General features: G+C 43.8%; 1 protein-coding gene and 1 pseudogene across 1 annotated transcript in view; one reads left to right on the forward strand and one right to left on the reverse strand.

Moving 5' to 3' along the window:
- DDX6 (DEAD-box helicase 6) overlaps positions 1–5,568 on the forward strand; it is an 81,603-nt gene extending 76,035 nt beyond the window's left edge. Inside the window, exons 13-14 of the mRNA XM_040325468.1 lie at positions 97–276; positions 2,018–5,568. Coding sequence (XP_040181402.1) covers positions 97–269 — 173 coding nt within the window. The 3' untranslated portion in view covers positions 270–276; positions 2,018–5,568. The remainder of the gene's footprint in view (positions 1–96; positions 277–2,017) is intronic.
- Positions 5,569–6,338: 770 nt separating this feature from the next.
- On the reverse strand, positions 6,339–11,038 carry LOC120915839 (annotated as a pseudogene).
- Between the last annotated feature and the right edge of the window lie 6,047 nt (positions 11,039–17,085).

The raw sequence follows: 17,085 nt of genomic DNA on the forward strand, positions 1-17,085 counted from the left end.
TGTCCAATAACAATTTTTTTTGCCATTTCCTTTATTTTATAAAGCATCCGATTAAATTTCAAAGACAAACGTTTTTTTTCTTTTTACATTTAACAGGTCGTTTTGGCCACCTTGGGCTTGCCATCAACCTGATCACCTACGATGACAGATTTAACCTTAAAAGTATTGAAGAGCAGTTGGGAACAGAGATCAAGCCCATACCCAGCAGTATCGACAAAAGCCTCTATGTGGCAGAGTATCACAGCGAGTCTGGAGAGGAAAAACGTTAATCTGCAAGTCAGTGTTTACGTTTATGGCTTATTTTGTATTAAACTCGGTGCAAGATTTTTTTTTTTTGTATGCCAACTTTAATTTGGGGTCGCTTTGCTCTTTTTAACAAAAGGTTGCATTCCACTTGTTAGACCGCAAGTTTCCATTTTTGCGACCTGCGTTTTTGTTAACTTTGTATTGACACCTGCAGCATATTACAAGGGCAGTGAGTTTGCATGCGTAGCAGGAAATGCACACGGATCAAGGTGTTTTGCGCACAGTATAAGTGTGCACCTAGCCTAAGGTTTTGAGATATTTAAAGCTGCTAACTTATTTTTAACCACTTAAGACTGAGCCTCTTTCTGAGATTTGGTGTTTACAAGTTAAATGTGTGTTTTTGCTAGGAAATTGCTTTAAAAAAAAATATATAATTGGAGGTTCTAACACCCTAGAGAATAAAATGGCGGTCATGACAATATTTTTCACACTGTTTGCGCAGCGGTCTTGCAAACACACTTTTTTGGGGGGAAATTTTTTTTTTTAAATAAAGACATTATCTTTATATTGTGAAAGATAATGCTACTCTGAGTAAATTGATACCCAATATGTCACCCCGGTGACAAACTTATACCCTTAAAGCAGAGGTCCACCTGTGTTTGTTTTTTGTTTTTTAAGCCAGCAGCTACAAATACTGCAGCTGCTGTCTTTAAAAAAAATGGACACTTACCTGTCCAGTGTGCCCACGATGCTGGCATGCTTGGTGAGGGAATCTGGAAGTGAAGCCTTGCGGCTTCGCTGCCCGATACCCTACTCCCCATTGATCGCTTTGCGCCATCGCTGTTCCCCCGCTCTCTCCTGGGAACTGTTTTTTCCAGAAGACAGCGGGGGGGGGGGGGGTTTGGGGGCTGGACTCCTGGGTTCTGACTGCCGCGGAAGTGGTGCAAATACCTGTCTTAGACTGAAAGGTGCCAAATGTGACACCGGAAGGGGGGAGGGATCCAAAAAGCGGTTCACTTTTTGTGTAAACCTCCGCTTTAAAAATTTCTATAGGCTGTTTTAAAAATTTCTATAGGCTGTTTAAAAAATTCTACAGGTTGCATGTTTGGAGTTAGAGAATTTATCTCTAGCAGAGACCACTTTTATCTGAAAGCGGACCGCCTGCTCTTGAAGAGGATACTAATGTTATGGTAGCTGACTGCTACCATAACGGTATCCCTCTTCAAAGTAGCAACGTATAACGACGGCGGGTGGCCCATAAGTGGTTAAAAGGGGTAACTTTTTACAGCTTCTGTTCCTTTCCTTGCAGTTTAGGAAGTCATGTCTGTAGCAAAGTCAATAACTTGTCTAGAAATGGATAAGAATGACACCCCCCCCCTGCAGATCACATTAAAAGTGTGGACTTGGTTCTGCATTAGTTGACAGTGGGCTAAAGTTGCTGTCAGCTAATGTCAGAGCCTGTCGGTCTCTGCAGGGACCTTCGACAAGCTTAAACAGATTGACTTGCAGCTGGCTCAGCCTCTCAGCGTGCCACTGAGCAAGTTGCTCCCATCGCCTCCACAGCCTGGTGCTTCAGTGAGAGCAGAGAATTGGTTACAATCGCCACTCTGCTCAGTGAAGACCAAGAAATCAGCGGTCATGTGATTGCTCGCTTCTCGGTCTTAGAGCCGCTGTGGCCACATAGGTTGGCATTAATATTTTTTTCAATCCTGCACGTTCTTTAAATGTAATGAGTATTGATTGCTTAACAGTTCATTTGTTTTTATTTTAGGCATGGTCTGTCCCCGAGAAGATGAGGATCCCAACATGCATAATTTTCTTGATGAGGGCTTCTTCCCTCCCCCTCCCTTCATGGCTTTATTTCCTCCTGCCTTCTAGAACACTTACCAGCAGTTTTGAGCCTGATTATTATTTTTTTGTTTTACCCCCCCTCAGACATTTTTAATGACCCCATTGTTTGCACTGTGTGCTCATAAGATTAATGTAGTTGCACTTATTTGTTTTCTCATTCTGTTCCGTTGGGAGAGGAAGTGCATAACAGAAAACCTTCTGGCCACTTTTCTGCTTGAGGACCCTTGCACTATTATATGCTTATAATGGTTTTTGTTTTCACCTGGGTCAGCAATGCAATACTTGGTTTAAGAAGTCCCTTCAGTTGTAAAGTTGCATACAGTCAAACTGGCTTGTTATTATTCCTGTACATTTTCTTGTGGCAGTTTAGAGTTCATGTTTTACCAATATTCCATAAGCAAACTATTTTACTTGTGCAAAGTGCCTTATGTATAAGACCTTTCATGCAGCCCTTATAAGACAAACACAATATTCATTTCCTTGAATTTTTTTTCTCTTAACCATATGTGGAATTTGCAAATCATGAACTACTTAGCTGTAAAACTGTTCATGCATACTTTCATCTGAAAAATCAAAAGCTTGCTTCAGGGGTCCCAATGATTTGTAAATATGTACACCTGTAATTACACAAGCAAAAAATGAGAGCCTGAGTCGGAAAACAATTTAGGGGGTAAAAACATTTTTCAATCCTCTCCACCTTTATTGCAGTTGCTGTTTTGATTTTTGTTCTTATTTTGAACACTAAATGTGTAATTTTTATTAACCTGCAAGCAACATTTGTGTTCAGATATACAAATCCATACCCCTCTCCTTAAAGATGTCCATTGCATGAGGGGAAAATTCTGTTGGATTTGATGTGTATACTTTGTACAAAACTGTAAATATATATATATACATTTTTTTTATGGGGGAGGTATAAATTTTAGTTTTGTCTTTGATGGTTTACTGAAGGTTTCTTTGTGAATTAAAACCTCATCTAAATTCTAGAGTGGGGTAGGAAATCGTTGGCACTTCAGCTGTTTTGATCGATGCATCCCATGAAGCACTGTAAGACTCTGACAGCCACAGGCATGACTCCAGAGGCAGAGGCATTAAGGGATTCGTAGCTTCACCACAACTGGAGTTCTGAGAGTTGCCTACCTGTTCAGAGGTTAATTCTTGCAACATTTTATAGAAATTGCTAATGGAATGTTGTTTCCTAAGTTACATAACTTTTTTGGGTTATCTGGAAATGGGTATTTCCTCCCTAATTCTCAAAATGGATTGGTTTTTCTCCATCCTTCAAATTCTGAAGTATTACCCAATGAAAAGCCTTTTTTTTTTTTTTTTTTTTTTTTTAGTTTAATTATCAGGAGTAACCATCACTGAAGTTTTTGCCCCTTCCCACAACACCTGGATTGTGCATCCATAATATGTCCCGTTTTACTTTAAGGTTAATGCTAGAATTTGTTCTACAATTTAGTATTGCACATCCAGGTGCCCCTTGGAAGCACAGGAATTGGCAACTGCTGTGTATTCGTATTTACAAAACCCAAAAAACATAGGTTGCAAGCAGAAATATTTGGCAAAGTCATTAATGGGGATAGTTTAACTTGAGACTTGCAGTTCTGCTACTGAAATCTTTCCTGTGCAATTTCATTTATTGGGATCATGGTGCAATAAATGACTTCCTTTGCCCAGTTATTCTGTTGACGCTGCACCTGTCATCGTGCAGTGTTTTACTGCAACTTAAAGTGGCAGTATTGCTGGTGCTAAAGCTATGATCCACCCATGAATTTCTTTTCCCCCACCACTAAATTTTTAAACCTCTATATATACACAGGAGGTTTTGTGCTCAGTTCCAATATTGCACAAGGAGTTTACACACTGAGCACCCTAGGAATATTATGGCAGCAATTTTCAAGTTGCCTCTAAGGTGCTGTCTAGGATATTCTATACTGAGGAACATAATTGAAGGCAAAGTAAAAGATGCTCTACAATAACAATTTTATCCCTCTTCATATACGTTGTATACTTGACATTGGTTCTTAAGTTGCAGTCTTCCAAAGATTGACAGGTTGTTTTGCATACAAATGAGCATTACTTTTTAGTAGTTTTAGTAAAATGACTGCAATTGATGTCTGGCAGCAAATAACGTTGGCTTAAGAGCTGCTAGTGAAGCTTTTAAAAAGATGGAGCTTCACTTATACCCTTACAATTTGGAAAATGGCTTCTCCATTCTAAACATAATTGACAAGGAAATATTTTTTCTTTTTTTTCTTTTTTTTTTCTTTTTATTTTTTTCCAGAATGAGATGGGAGCATCTTTTTCTTTGCCCAACTTTGTACTAAACTGGCGTTACAAAGCAGTATGGTAAAATCAGCTTTGTTCAGTTAAATAACTGTTCTTGATTGAGTATGCATCTCATTCTGGCTTTTTTTTTTTGCGGGGGGTAGGGAGGGGGGAAGGTCTAAAGAGCAGTTCATCATTGGGATCCATTTCAGAAGTGGTGATCCACTTGGTGTATTTTTGTTTGAAATCTGCTTTCTAAGATAAGTGAACGAAACTATATGCAGGATTACAGATTTTTGTTTTATTTATTGAAGAGGATCTCCTACTTTAGTGATAGGAGCCTTTTCCTTAAGGTTGGTTCTGGATAAGTTATTGAAATGTTTCCCAATATGTTTGCTATATATGGGCCAAAGGGTATGGAATTGTTGCCCTTAATGGGAGGGGGGTGGGGGGTGGTAATAACCGCTTGTCTGTCAGTAGATGGCTGCAGTAGAGCTGTTATCTGCTGGTGGGCAATTGGACAAACTTACCCTGATCTTAAGACAGGCCTGTGGGGCTATAACAAGCGTTTCCCCTGTCCATACTGTTTTTTAATGTAAATATAACCATAAAAGTGCAGCAATACTGTTACAAAAACTGGTGCTATGGACTTTCTCTGATGTTGGCCATATGACCAAATGCTGACTTTGGTTTCATGATCTCTAGCCAGCCAATGACTGGTTTGTCATTTGACTGTTATGCTTCCCTTCAACAGAGAATGTGACTGACATCAGATAGTTTAAATTGCCAGATTCTGTTGGCAGTTTCAGCTTTAACTGGTTATGTTTTAAAAGGGCAGGATGGCCAGGTTGGATCAAGAAATTTTACTTTGATATATAGGTCTGCTTTCCCTTTTTTTAATTGTTGCCTTTTCAAATCAGGACCACAACAATAAAAGGTAAAATGCCATTTTCTAATGTTCCTGCATAGATGGCTTAGTTGCAGCCACCAAAGATTGTGAAGTTTAAGTGAATACCAGAGCAATGGTGGTGCAGTTAAGCTGTCAGAATTTGGCTGAATTAAAATTTCAAGAAAATGGCCCAGTGGGAACTTTTTTTTTCCTCTCAATTTGTAGTTGGTGGTTATTACCAGTAAGTATGGGAGATGAATGGTAAAATCTTGATGTTTTGTTTTTTGTTAATAAATTCCCACTGCAGACTATGTGTTTGTGTATTCTTCATGGCTACTGCTAAAAATGTCATCTTGCAAGTTGGTGTAATATACTTTGCTATTGCATTCTTGAAGCCCTAGTCACCCTTTGTAGTGAAAAGCAGGGCATTGTGTTAAAGTAGTAAACCTGTACCTACAGGCATGTTTATAAAGTCTTGCCTGTAGGTACAGTGAATTTCAACTTGTACAGTGAATATCTCCTAAACTGCACAAGGATTGCTCCCTGATTTCAGAGTGCTGTGACAAGTGCTTCTTGTATGCAGGCACAGAACTGACATCACAGCCTGACTATTCAAACAGCTGGTGTGTGTAAACCCATATGGAAGGCTAGGTGAAGTAGAGGTCGACTGATATGGGTTTCTCTATGGCCGATGCCGATATTAGAAATCAGGGCGGCCACTATATAATGCCGCTATTTTGGGCCGATTTTTTTCATTTTGTAAAATTTAACAGTTTAGTTAAATAATAAAGGGATACGGAAAATTAACCATTTATTTATCAGAAGTACACAACAAGCTTCTAGTCAGTACACATGTATGTAATTTAGATAAACTACTATGTATCTTAAAAATACACAAAAACAGGTGAGGTATTCAAAACCTTTGAAAAATCAACAGCAATAGATAATGGACATTAATGAGGTAAGTTTGTGAACAATACAAAAGTGCAAATTTTCTTTAGTTTTGGGCTTTCTTCTTCAGTTCCAGTCCTTTTTTTTTTTTTTTTTAGTACTCCTAGTTGTAAGAGCTTCAAGTTGTAGTTCAGAAAACAGTCTCTGCATTTTCTCCAGTGAGCCTGCTCCTCTTATCATAGATAATACCAATCTCACTGAACACTTTCACTGGGAACAAAAGAGGCAGGTGGACAGAAATTTTCTTGCCAGAGGCAGACGGGATGCATTGTGTTTCCACCATTCCAGTCTGTCGGTCTATCAGTGGCTCTCGGAGGTACTTCTCTAACTGCTTGGAAATTAAGTGCTTGTCACTCTCTTCAGCAGGAGTTCCATGAGCCCCCAAAATGTTTTTGTACATTTTCTCCAGAAGACCAGAGGGACTGGGTTCCTCCTCATCTTCTACCCCTGTCCTGGTCCGTTTTGGTCCTTCATCTCTACTTTTTTGTTGCTCGTACACAATGACGTACTCTTCTCGCAGCCACTTTTTTGCTTTGCTCACTGTGTCCACTGCAAATACATGGCCCTTGTACCGAGGATCAAGCAGTGTTGCTATAACCAAACATTTGGTATCCTCTATCTTTGAAAAATCGTCTCTCCAAGCTTTGCCACATGGTTTCCCTAAGTGTTTTTATCCCCCTTGTGGTGTGACCCTCTGCCTGAAGCACCATCTTCAGTACAGCTATGCATGGGATAATGCAGGAGATGGAGGCCTCTGCTTTGCTGATATCCAAAGTTGCTGCCTCAATAGGGCCCAGTGTATCTATCAAATTTGAGCTGATATTCCATTGTTCTGCTGGCAGGGTGGTAAACTTGCCATGTTCTGCTACATAGAAATTCAGGGCACGCTTCTGCTCCAGCATCCTCTGCAACATATGTAATGTGGAGTTCCAGCAGGTGGGAACATCCTGAATAATGCTGTGCTGGGGGAGGCCAAGATCTTTTTGGATGGCTCCAAGATGCTGCTTTGCAAGCACAGAGTGGCTAAAGTGTGTAGCACAAGTCTTTAATTTGTCAATGATGTCCCCCACTACTCGCTGACTGCCCTCTTTCACCACAAGCTGTAATGTGTGTGCACTGCAGCTTAAGTTTGGTATATCTGCCAGTCTGAGGCCTTTAATCATGTTGGCACCACTGTCTTGCAGCACAAGCACCACTCTATCTTGGTTGATGTCCTAATCATTGAGCATGCAAAGAAACATATCCCTGATATAGTCCCCAGTATGGGAACCAGACATAGCCTTGACATTTAGAATGACTTGTTTCCTTTCCCAGTTACTGTCTATAAAATGACATGTTAGGCTCATACGCGATTTGGTTTCTGGGGGCCAACATTCTCTGTTGCAATTATTGTCTAAATTGCTGTGTAACCTTTTTGTACACACTGTCAAGCATGTCTGTGCTGTAGTATTTTTCACTTTTGATTGAATATCTTGGTTCTATTGTTGCCAGCAAGCGTTGGAAGACAATATCTGTAACAACTGTAAAGGGCTGGTTGTCTGTGGCAATCATTTCTGTGATTAGGGTATCAATTTTCTTGGACTGGGATCAGTATTTTGCAATTTTCTTTTAGCATCAAACATCTGTACTACAGTTGGCTGAAACTTGGATGAAGACGCAGCTGCATCTTCTTTCTCCCTCTGTGTGTCTTTATAAGCTTGGAGGTGGTGGACTTTCAGATGATTCCAGATATTTGTAGTATTTTTAGCCTTTCCCTTTTCTGCTCCATGCTCAGCAATTTCTGACAGATATTGCACTTGGCCTTCCCTGATGTTGGCTCACTGAAATACTCTCATACTGGGTTTGATTTCTTTTCATCCATCAGACTAATAAAAAAAAAACATTTTTTTAGTCCTTTTAAAGGAGGGGTGGCGCAAACTGGAAAAAACACCCCACCAAGCGCAGCCACTGTCTGTGCCCAATCAATTGCCGCCAGTGTGCATTCCCGCCAGACACTTGCCTCAGTGGGTCACTGCGGTGGTGTCCTCCACGATCCTCAATGTCTTCTCCCAGCCTCTGTATAGGCGTCCAATCGAAGCGCCTGTCGTTTCAGCCAATCAGGTGACGGTAACAGACCCGAGCACCTGATTGGCGGTTTAGTGTTAGGAAAGCGATTCATTCGCTTTCCTAACACAACTCTGAGTGAACAGCGAGCGCCCAGCATGGCGCCTGCTGTTCACCTTTTTGGATGCCTATTGGAGTCTATGGCTCTAACCAGGTGCTTCCAAAAAATACTACGACGCTGTAATTCAGGTGCCCAGCGCTGAAGTGACAGGAGAGAGCTGGAGGGGTGCCTTTGTGCCCCATATGGATGCACGGCCATTGGGGTACAGAGGTGGCTGTGGAGCCACCTCTCTGCACCCCCCTCCACACTGGGTGGGGGTGCATTGTGGAGAGGGATGGATGGTGCACTGCTGGGTGTGGGTGGTGCTGCGTTGTGGTAATGAAGATGATTAATTTGCAATGCATTGTGAAAATGAATGAGTTCCATTGTGAACAGGATCTCTACAATGTAACTGATCTACACCCAGAGTTATCCACATCCATTTTCTCAATGCCAGCCTCAGCCAGGTTTCACTTTAAAAATACATAAAATAAAGTGCAGGGGGGCGCAGTACAGTAGCACTTACCCCCTCCATACATGTTGGTATCTATCTGCATGCACCTGATAGGCTAGGTGCATGCTGATGAGATGACCAGCCAATCATTGAACAAGTGTCATACAAGCAGCCAGCAGGCTCCGCCTTGGCAGGAAAGGAAGAAAGAGCTAGTGCTGGCCACGATCTCCTGCTGGGGGTAGTTACCATGTCAGGTGGAAGATGCTTGTAAAGGGCCAATGATTGTTTATCCAATACAGCACGCCGAGGGGGCGGTGCGATGCCAGTAAAATCTCTCCTGGCCGTCTATAGTGGCTGTGCGAGTGGAGGATTCAGGAATACATGCTTGCGGGAGCACTGGTCAGTACTACCGTGTTTCCCCGAAAATAAGACCTAGCGCTATTTTCCAGGAGGGCTGCAATATAAGCCCCACCCTGAAAATAAGCCCTAGTTTAAAATGTTTGCCACTTCCTATAATCCACTCTATTACAGTAGTATATAATGTACAATGTGTGTGTTTCCGTAATATAATTGCGGGAAAGAGGGCTCCGGAGGGCCACAGAAGCGCTGAACGAAGGTATTTGGCAGAATTATATTACAGAAACACACTGTACATTATATAATACTGTAATAGAGTGGATTATAGGATTTTACAAGCATTTTAACTCCGTCTACACTGGGGATTCCTGGCAGGAAGGGAGAAAAGACAGCACATTACATGGTAAGACCTACCCCGAAAATAAGCCCTACTGTGTCTTTTGTTGCCCAAATTAGTATAAGACCCAGACTTATTTTCGGGTAAACACGGTACAGGGCATGCGGCCATGCCGGACGTTTATTGTAATAGCCGCGAATCGGCTGATTTCTTAAAAACTGACATATCTGCCGACCGCTAAGGTGAAGATTGATGCACCAGGGGCTGATTGCTCAGTTTTGAAGGAAAGTCTGCCCTAAAGTTAGTATGCAGTGCAACTGTTCTTAAACAGTTGCCCCACAATCTCTTATTACACAACCGAAGAAGCAGTGAGGGATCGGGGAGCTCAAGCAATCTGCACAAACTACTTTTTTTTTGTTTTGCAGAGCATGGTCTTGAGGGAAAGACAAATTCATGATCTGAGTGAAGCAGATTTGAAGATTTTTCTCTACCTGCAACAAGAGATGCCTTTTTCCAGCAGTTTTTGCTGACGAGGCCTTAGATCTGCTTTAAGTTTTATCCCTTATAAACATGCTGCAAGTACTGAAACTTTTGCCGGACCATAAATGGTGGTTCTACCTGTTCTTGCGATAACATGGTAGCTTTAATCAGATGTCAGTCCTGCACACTTTGTTTCTGATGGAGATAAGTAGAGGGCTGTATCTTTGGTAATCCAGGTTTCTGCAAAAGAGATCACAAATTCACTGGTAGACTGTATTCTGCGATGTTTATTAACTTTCCATGATTTTTTTTTTTTTTTTGGTCTAAATTAGGTTTATTGTTGGGGGTTAACAAAGATGTTAAAGGTAATTTGTATGAGAATTTTTGGAAGCTGGCAGAAGTGGGCCATCGCTATAGTGCCTAGACCATGAAGAACTCTTTTTGGGGTAGTGTGTATGCCCACTGTGATGGGCAAAGTGTGGTCCAGTAACATTTACAAGTTTAAGGCTTTCCCTGAAAATTAGACAATTCTTGTCTATATGCAACCTGCAGTGCAAAAGAAAATGCATATATAGCTTAGTTGCAGCTGCCAAGTTGCATAGTTAATCTCTTTGCGAAAAGAGACCATCCCATCCAGTTGAACTATTACACTATCCAGAGAAAGGAGAGTAAAAAATAAATTCCTTCCCGATTCCCCCTAAGAGCCAATTAAATATTCACTGGATCAACTTTACCTATAAATGTAAGTATCCATTATATACATTTAGGAAAGAATCCAGGCCTTTCTAAAAAAAAAAAAAAAAAAATCTGCAGCATTGGCCAGAACCAGCTCTTGAGGGAGTTTATTCAACAGCTGTTACCATAAAAAAAAGCCCTTCTGTATTTTAGTGTAAATTGCTTTTCCTCGACATACAGTGCCCCCTTGTCTACAACTTATTTTCGGTCATCCCAAATTCATTCTATGCATCAAAATAACAACCTTCTGTGTGGCAGCCTCCCCAGCACCTCCTAATTACCTACCTGACCTTCTCCAGCAATATCAACGATCTCCTCGACCATCCTGTACACTCCTGATTGACAGCTGTGGGAGCAAACATCATTGCTGCTCTGTAATAGATATGTAATCTGTGCTTAGGTCAGGAAATAAGACTGCTGCCTCTCTAGTACCTCACTAAAGAGGCCTGAAAATTGGAAGTGTTGTAAAAAGAGGGTGTGGCGCTGCCTATTCTTGGGTGGGGGGCAGATAGAGATGGGAGTGGGATCCTTGGGGAAAAAAAAGTCTTGTCGGGTATCCTATAATAGGATCAATTCCAAGGGATGGAATGCCTATAGTGATGACCTTCAGGCATAGGTAGTCCCTATGATGAGGATACCCTATTAATGGTGAACAAAAATTATATAAAGTGAGTGCCTATTACATAACCACCAGCCTAGGTGAGGTATATACTGCAATGCCAAAAAACACAGTTAAGAAATAAAGCTTTGTGTGCCAATGTTGTGCAAAAAATAGCCAGGTGTCAGGATCCTGTGCAGGTTAGGGATCCTAATGTGTTCCAGTAAATGTGATGGTGTCTAACAAGTGCATCTTTCAGATTGGATTAAGTGACTGATACCAAAAAAATATTAATAATAAAAAACCCAAATGAACCTTAATATGGCTAAAGATACAAAAATGTAACCACATGTATATCCTAAGTGAACATGCTTGTAGGATAAATTCTATCGCATTTTAATTTGATTGGTACTAGCGGATTTGCCAGGGCACTCAGTGTACTGTCCTGACCATAGATTAGAACTTTTGATGAGCACTGGGACTTATTCCGTCCATTCCACCTGAATGCTCTCACAGGACTGATGTGTGGTTGCACTTATATATTTATATTTATCGGCTGTAGCCTCCACTTTTGGAATTGGGAGACCCCAGCATAACCACTGAGTCTTATCAGGATTCCTTACCTGCACAGGATCCTGACATCTGGCCACATTTAAACAAGGTTTTTGATGAGCACAGGGTCTTATCTCATTTATCCTACAAGCATGTTCACTTAGGATATATGTGTGGTTACATTTTTGTATCTTTAGCCATATTAAGGTTAATTTGTTTTTTTTATTATTATTATTATTATTTTTGTATCGGTCACTTAATTCAATCTGAAAGGTGCACTTGTTGGACACCTCAATCATGATCACTCACATGGGCTTCCAATCTGGACACAGGAGGCTCTATCACATTTACTGACACCTGGCTAACCTGCACAGGATCCTGACACCTGGCTATTTTTCGCACAACATTGGCACACCGAGCTTTATTGCATAACTGCGTTTTTTGGCATTGCAGTATATACCTCACCTAGGCTTGGTGGTTATGATATAGGCACTCACTTTATATCATTTTTTTCACCATTAATAGGGAGGGTATCCTCATCATGGAGACTACCTATCCCTAAAGGTCATCACTATAGGCATTCCATCCCTATTGGAATTGATCCCATTATAGGATGCCCGACAAGACTTTTTTGCCCCTAGGATCCCACTCCCATCTCTATCTGCCCCCCCCCCCCCCCCCACCCAAGAATAGGCCTAGCCACACCCTCTTTTTACATCATTGCTGCTCTGTCTCCGCCAAAGTAAGTCAGCCAATCAGGGTAGAGGGGGTGGGGCCAGGTCAGGGCTTTATGTCTGAATGGATACACAGAGCTCTGACTCTGCTTGGGTGACAACCTGCTGCTCTTGGTACATCCCTCCTTTTGAGTGCCCCTCAACCAATAAAGCGGTACCCGAGAAGAGGTGGATCCAGGCTGCTCAGAGGACCAATTGCACAGAGGAGGAAAGTATAACTTTTTTTTTTTTAATGCAGAGTTCAGCCTCTTACGTCGGCAGCAAAAATGTCCAGGGATCATGTGAGGTTGGCACCCCAAAGCCAATTCATCCAGCTGTGTAGGCATTGCAACTAAGGGGAAACTGGCAGTGAAGTTTTCAGGCTTCATAGCTGGTAAACCTACTGTGCATGCGCAAGTTGTGCTGCACTTTCTGAATGGCCTGGTCTTTTGGGATACACAGGTCCCAGAACGCGGGGGGGGGGGGGGGGCCAGATGCGGAAATGACGTACCTCGCCACGGTGAGGTTAGAACAGAAGTACACTTTCAAAGCTAAAATAAAAAAAAACACTATACTCAAAATTGAGGGGGTGAGGGGCGTGGTCTGGTCTATTGTTCAAGACCTAGTTTTATTTTTTCCTGGAACTCTTAAGGTTTGGTTCACACCTATGTGGATTTCCCCACATCAATTCGCATTAGCGGGAGAATGTGACCGGTTCTCTATGGAGCCCTTTCACATATCTCTGGGGTGGCTGCGGAGCACACTGCACAGAAACGTGTCTAGTTCCGTTTCAGGGCCAAATTCAAGGGAAAAGTTTCATCCCTGAACCGGAGAGTGGGGATGCACTGTGTTCCTGTGCAATCTGCAACCGGTTCCAGTGTGAACCGAGCCTAAGGCCCCTTTCACACGGGGCGGTTCACTAATGATCTGCCTCCGTATGTCTGTAAGCTCAGCGGGGATATACGGAGCGATGAGCGGATGTTCATCCGCTGACACCCGCAATCACATAGGGACCAATGTATGTCCATTTTTCATCCGCAAACGGATGGATGAAAAAACGGACATACGGTCCGCACGTGTGAAAGGGGCCTTAAGGTGAATAACTATGCCAATTTCAATATATGGACCACTTATGTAGTTGTACATATTGATCATATCCCCCTTCATCTCAAGGGAGAACAAATGCAGTTCCTCTAATTTTTCCTCATAGCTGAGCTCCTCCGTGCCTCTTATCAGTTTAGTTGCCCTTCTCTGCACTTTCCCCAATCCTTTTTTTCTGGGGTCTTGCTAATGATTTGTACAGGGGAAAACATGATCTCTAGTCTGTAATACTTTTAATATCGGAAAGGACTTTGCTTTGGAAACAGCAGTGTGACATTGCATGCTGTTAAAGGGGTTGTAAAGGTAAAACAAATGTTTTCCCTAAATGGCTTCCTTTACCTTAGTGCGGTCCTCCTTCACTTACCTCATCCTTCCATTTTGCTTTTAAATGTCCTTATTTCTTCTGAGAAATCCTCACTTCCTGTTCTTCTGTCTGTAACTACACACAGTAATACAAGGCTTTCTCCCTGGTGTGGAGAAAGCCTCTTAAAGGGGGCGAGCAGGAGTGTCGGGATGCCCACTAACACACAGCTCCTTTCTCTATCTGCAAAGTAGATAGTGTCCTGACTTGCCTGCTCGGCCCCTCCCCCCCTGAAGAGGCTTTCTCCACACCAGGGAGAAAGCCTTGCATTACTGTGTGCAGTTACAGACAGAAGAACAGGAAGTGAGGATTTCTCAGAAGAAAGGACATTTAAAAGCAAAATGGAAGGATGAGGTAAGTGAAGGAGGACTGCACTAAGGTAAAGGAAGCTATTTAGGGAAAAAATTGTTTTCTCTTCCGTTCATGGACGGACACAGCAGCCTTCGACCTTAGGGTATTATATCCTTCCTTCCAGGAGAGATTAGGCAGAAAACAGCACTTTAAGTGTTAAAACACTTTTCCTCAGTACAGCTCCTCCCAGGGGGTGTGGTCCCCTGGGTATAACCCACACTCTGCCTCAGCAGCTCCAGTTTTTTTCTGCCTAACGTTAGGAGAGACATGGCCTTCTGGAGTCCATGTACTCTGGAATTTTTTTGCGATATTTTTTTTTTCGCTTTTTTGTTTTGTTCCTGCATTTTTTGAATCCTGAGATTCTACTATCAACTGCCGACTGGGTGACAGGCTGGGTCTTGACTCTTGTAGTCTCCCCATGTTCGGCTATCGAGCGTGTGCCGGCCCTCAGCTCAGCTTCGTCCACGACATGCCCCGTTGCTCCAGGGGTGGCCGGGGAACTATGGTTCCAGGGCACACATATGACCGGTCTCTATGGCCTTGTCACAGTGTGTCTGGCCGACAGCTATGCCGTTTAGCGGATGTTGGTTCTGTCCGGAATGCCTCCAGACGGTGGTCGCAGGACGGGTAAGTAGGCCCCTTGCCCTGGCAAGGTGGTATGGCTGGTGCTTCCCTGGGGAGGTTGCATGAGGGTCTGCCCTGCTTTCCTCTCTTCCTTCCTCTCCCTCCTTCCCCATGCTGGGTGGTGCTCCTGGGGTTCTATCGCTACGGGGGACCGTGTGCTGTGAGGTGCTATGGTTTTTTGCGTTTGGGGAGTTGCTGTATGTGCTGGCCGTGTTTTTTGCTGTGTCACTGTTTTTAAACTGTGTATGGCCGCCATTTTGCCGCGGACGCGGTTTATAGTTCGGCGGCCATTTTTTTGTAGCCCGCATGGTGTTTTTTTTTTTTTTTTTACCTCAGACGGCGGCCATCTTGGAAAAGTCTTGGCCTCTAGTGCCTGAAATAGCGCAGCAAAAGCCTGTAAAACACTTCCTGAGGGACAGCGCAGCCAGCACTTCTCAGCGCTTCAGCTCACACTGCAACCGGGTGGGGTGGTGAGTTCCCTGGGGGTCCCCTGCCTTCTGTTTTGCAGCCGGGAGGTGACCGGTGGGTTTTTGGAGGCATAGCGGTGGGGCAACATGGAGCCTGAACCAGAAGCGTCTACCCCAGCAATGCCTGAGTTAACCCTTAATGCCCCTGCCGCCTCTGTAGAGGCTATGACGGCAGTCCTTGAGGCGTTTCTCGCCAGGATTGAAGCGACAAGTGGCCAGAAGGGGGGTAAAAAGCGCCCCCTCCCTGAGCCTGCTTCTGGGGATGTCTCTGACACAGAATCAGGCCCTGCTATTGCGTCTGGCTCTGGTTCTGTCATGTCAGATGATGCAGGCTTAACCCACGCGGACAGTGAGGATAACTCTGCTTCAGGGTCAGTACATGATAAGGAATTTGTTGGAGCTCTTATCTCTGCGGTGCGGCATACTCAGAAACTTGAGGATTTGGCGGAGGCATCGGATGTGCCGGTCCCTTTTGGGTTTTGCAAGCCACCCCGCACTGCAAAAGTGTTTCCTTGTGTTCCATATCTGGACAAATTGTTGTACAAGGAATGGGGTACGCCGCAGAAATATTATGCCGTTCCAAAATACTTTGCGACCCGTTTGAGGAGGACTCTTTAAAAAAGTGGGTCTCTCCTCCGTCAGTGGACCCTCCCTTGTCCAGATTGAGCAAAGCCACCACGTTGCCTGTGGAAGGGGCTCCCGCCTTTAAGGACCCCGCAGACAGGAGAGTGGAGGCTGTGGCCCGCTCCATGTTCACAGTTGTGGGTTCGGCAGTAAGACTGGTTTTGGCCGGGACTCTGGTGTCGCAGACACTTACCGAACGGGCAAAGTTCTTGCTACAGGAGCTGGAGGCGCAGAATGCTTCCGAGACCTGTGTGGACCTGGCTGAACAGTTGGTTCAGGGTCTGAAGTTTGTCCCTTTGCTCTCCAGGGCCTCCGCTTATGCGGTGGTACTACGTCGCCTTGTGTGGCTGAAGTGTTGGTCTGCGGACCAGTCCTCAAAGAAGGCCTTGGTGGATTTACCCTTTAAGGGTGAACAGCTTTTTGGGGCGTATCTGGATGACATCATAAAGGCTGCCACAGGTGGTAAGAGCACACTGCTCCCACAGTCTGGGAAGGCCAAGGAGCCTCGCCGTAAGCAATGGCCCTCCTTTACTACCCCCAAGCATTTTTTCGCCCCGCCCAGTGCGGCAGGAAAATTTTCACGGTGCGAAGACCTCCGCTGCAGGGCAGAAGCGCACCTGGTACCGCAAGCCTACGGACAAACCTGCTTCCGCATGAAGGTCTGCCCCCGCCTGTGTCTTGGGTGGGAGCCCGGCTTCGTGAATTCGTGGCTCGATGGAGGTCTCTTCTTTCCGACCGTTGGGTTTGCAAAGTAGTTTCCTCGGGGTACAAGATAGTTAGTTTCTTTCTTGTCCACCAAAAAGATTTTTTTTCCTTCCAACCTCCAGCTTCCTCCGGATCGCCGGAAGGATCTGTCAGGGGCTGTCCAGGATCTTCTGGTCAGGGGAGTGATTGTGCTGGTTCCCTCGATTATACGGTTTCAGGGGTTTTACTCCAATCTGTTTGTAGTCCCCAAGAAGGAAGGGGTCCGTCCAATCCTG

This window comes from Rana temporaria, chromosome 10 (assembly GCF_905171775.1).
Source record: "Rana temporaria chromosome 10, aRanTem1.1, whole genome shotgun sequence".
In the NCBI taxonomy this organism is placed as follows: Eukaryota; Metazoa; Chordata; class Amphibia; order Anura; family Ranidae; genus Rana; species Rana temporaria.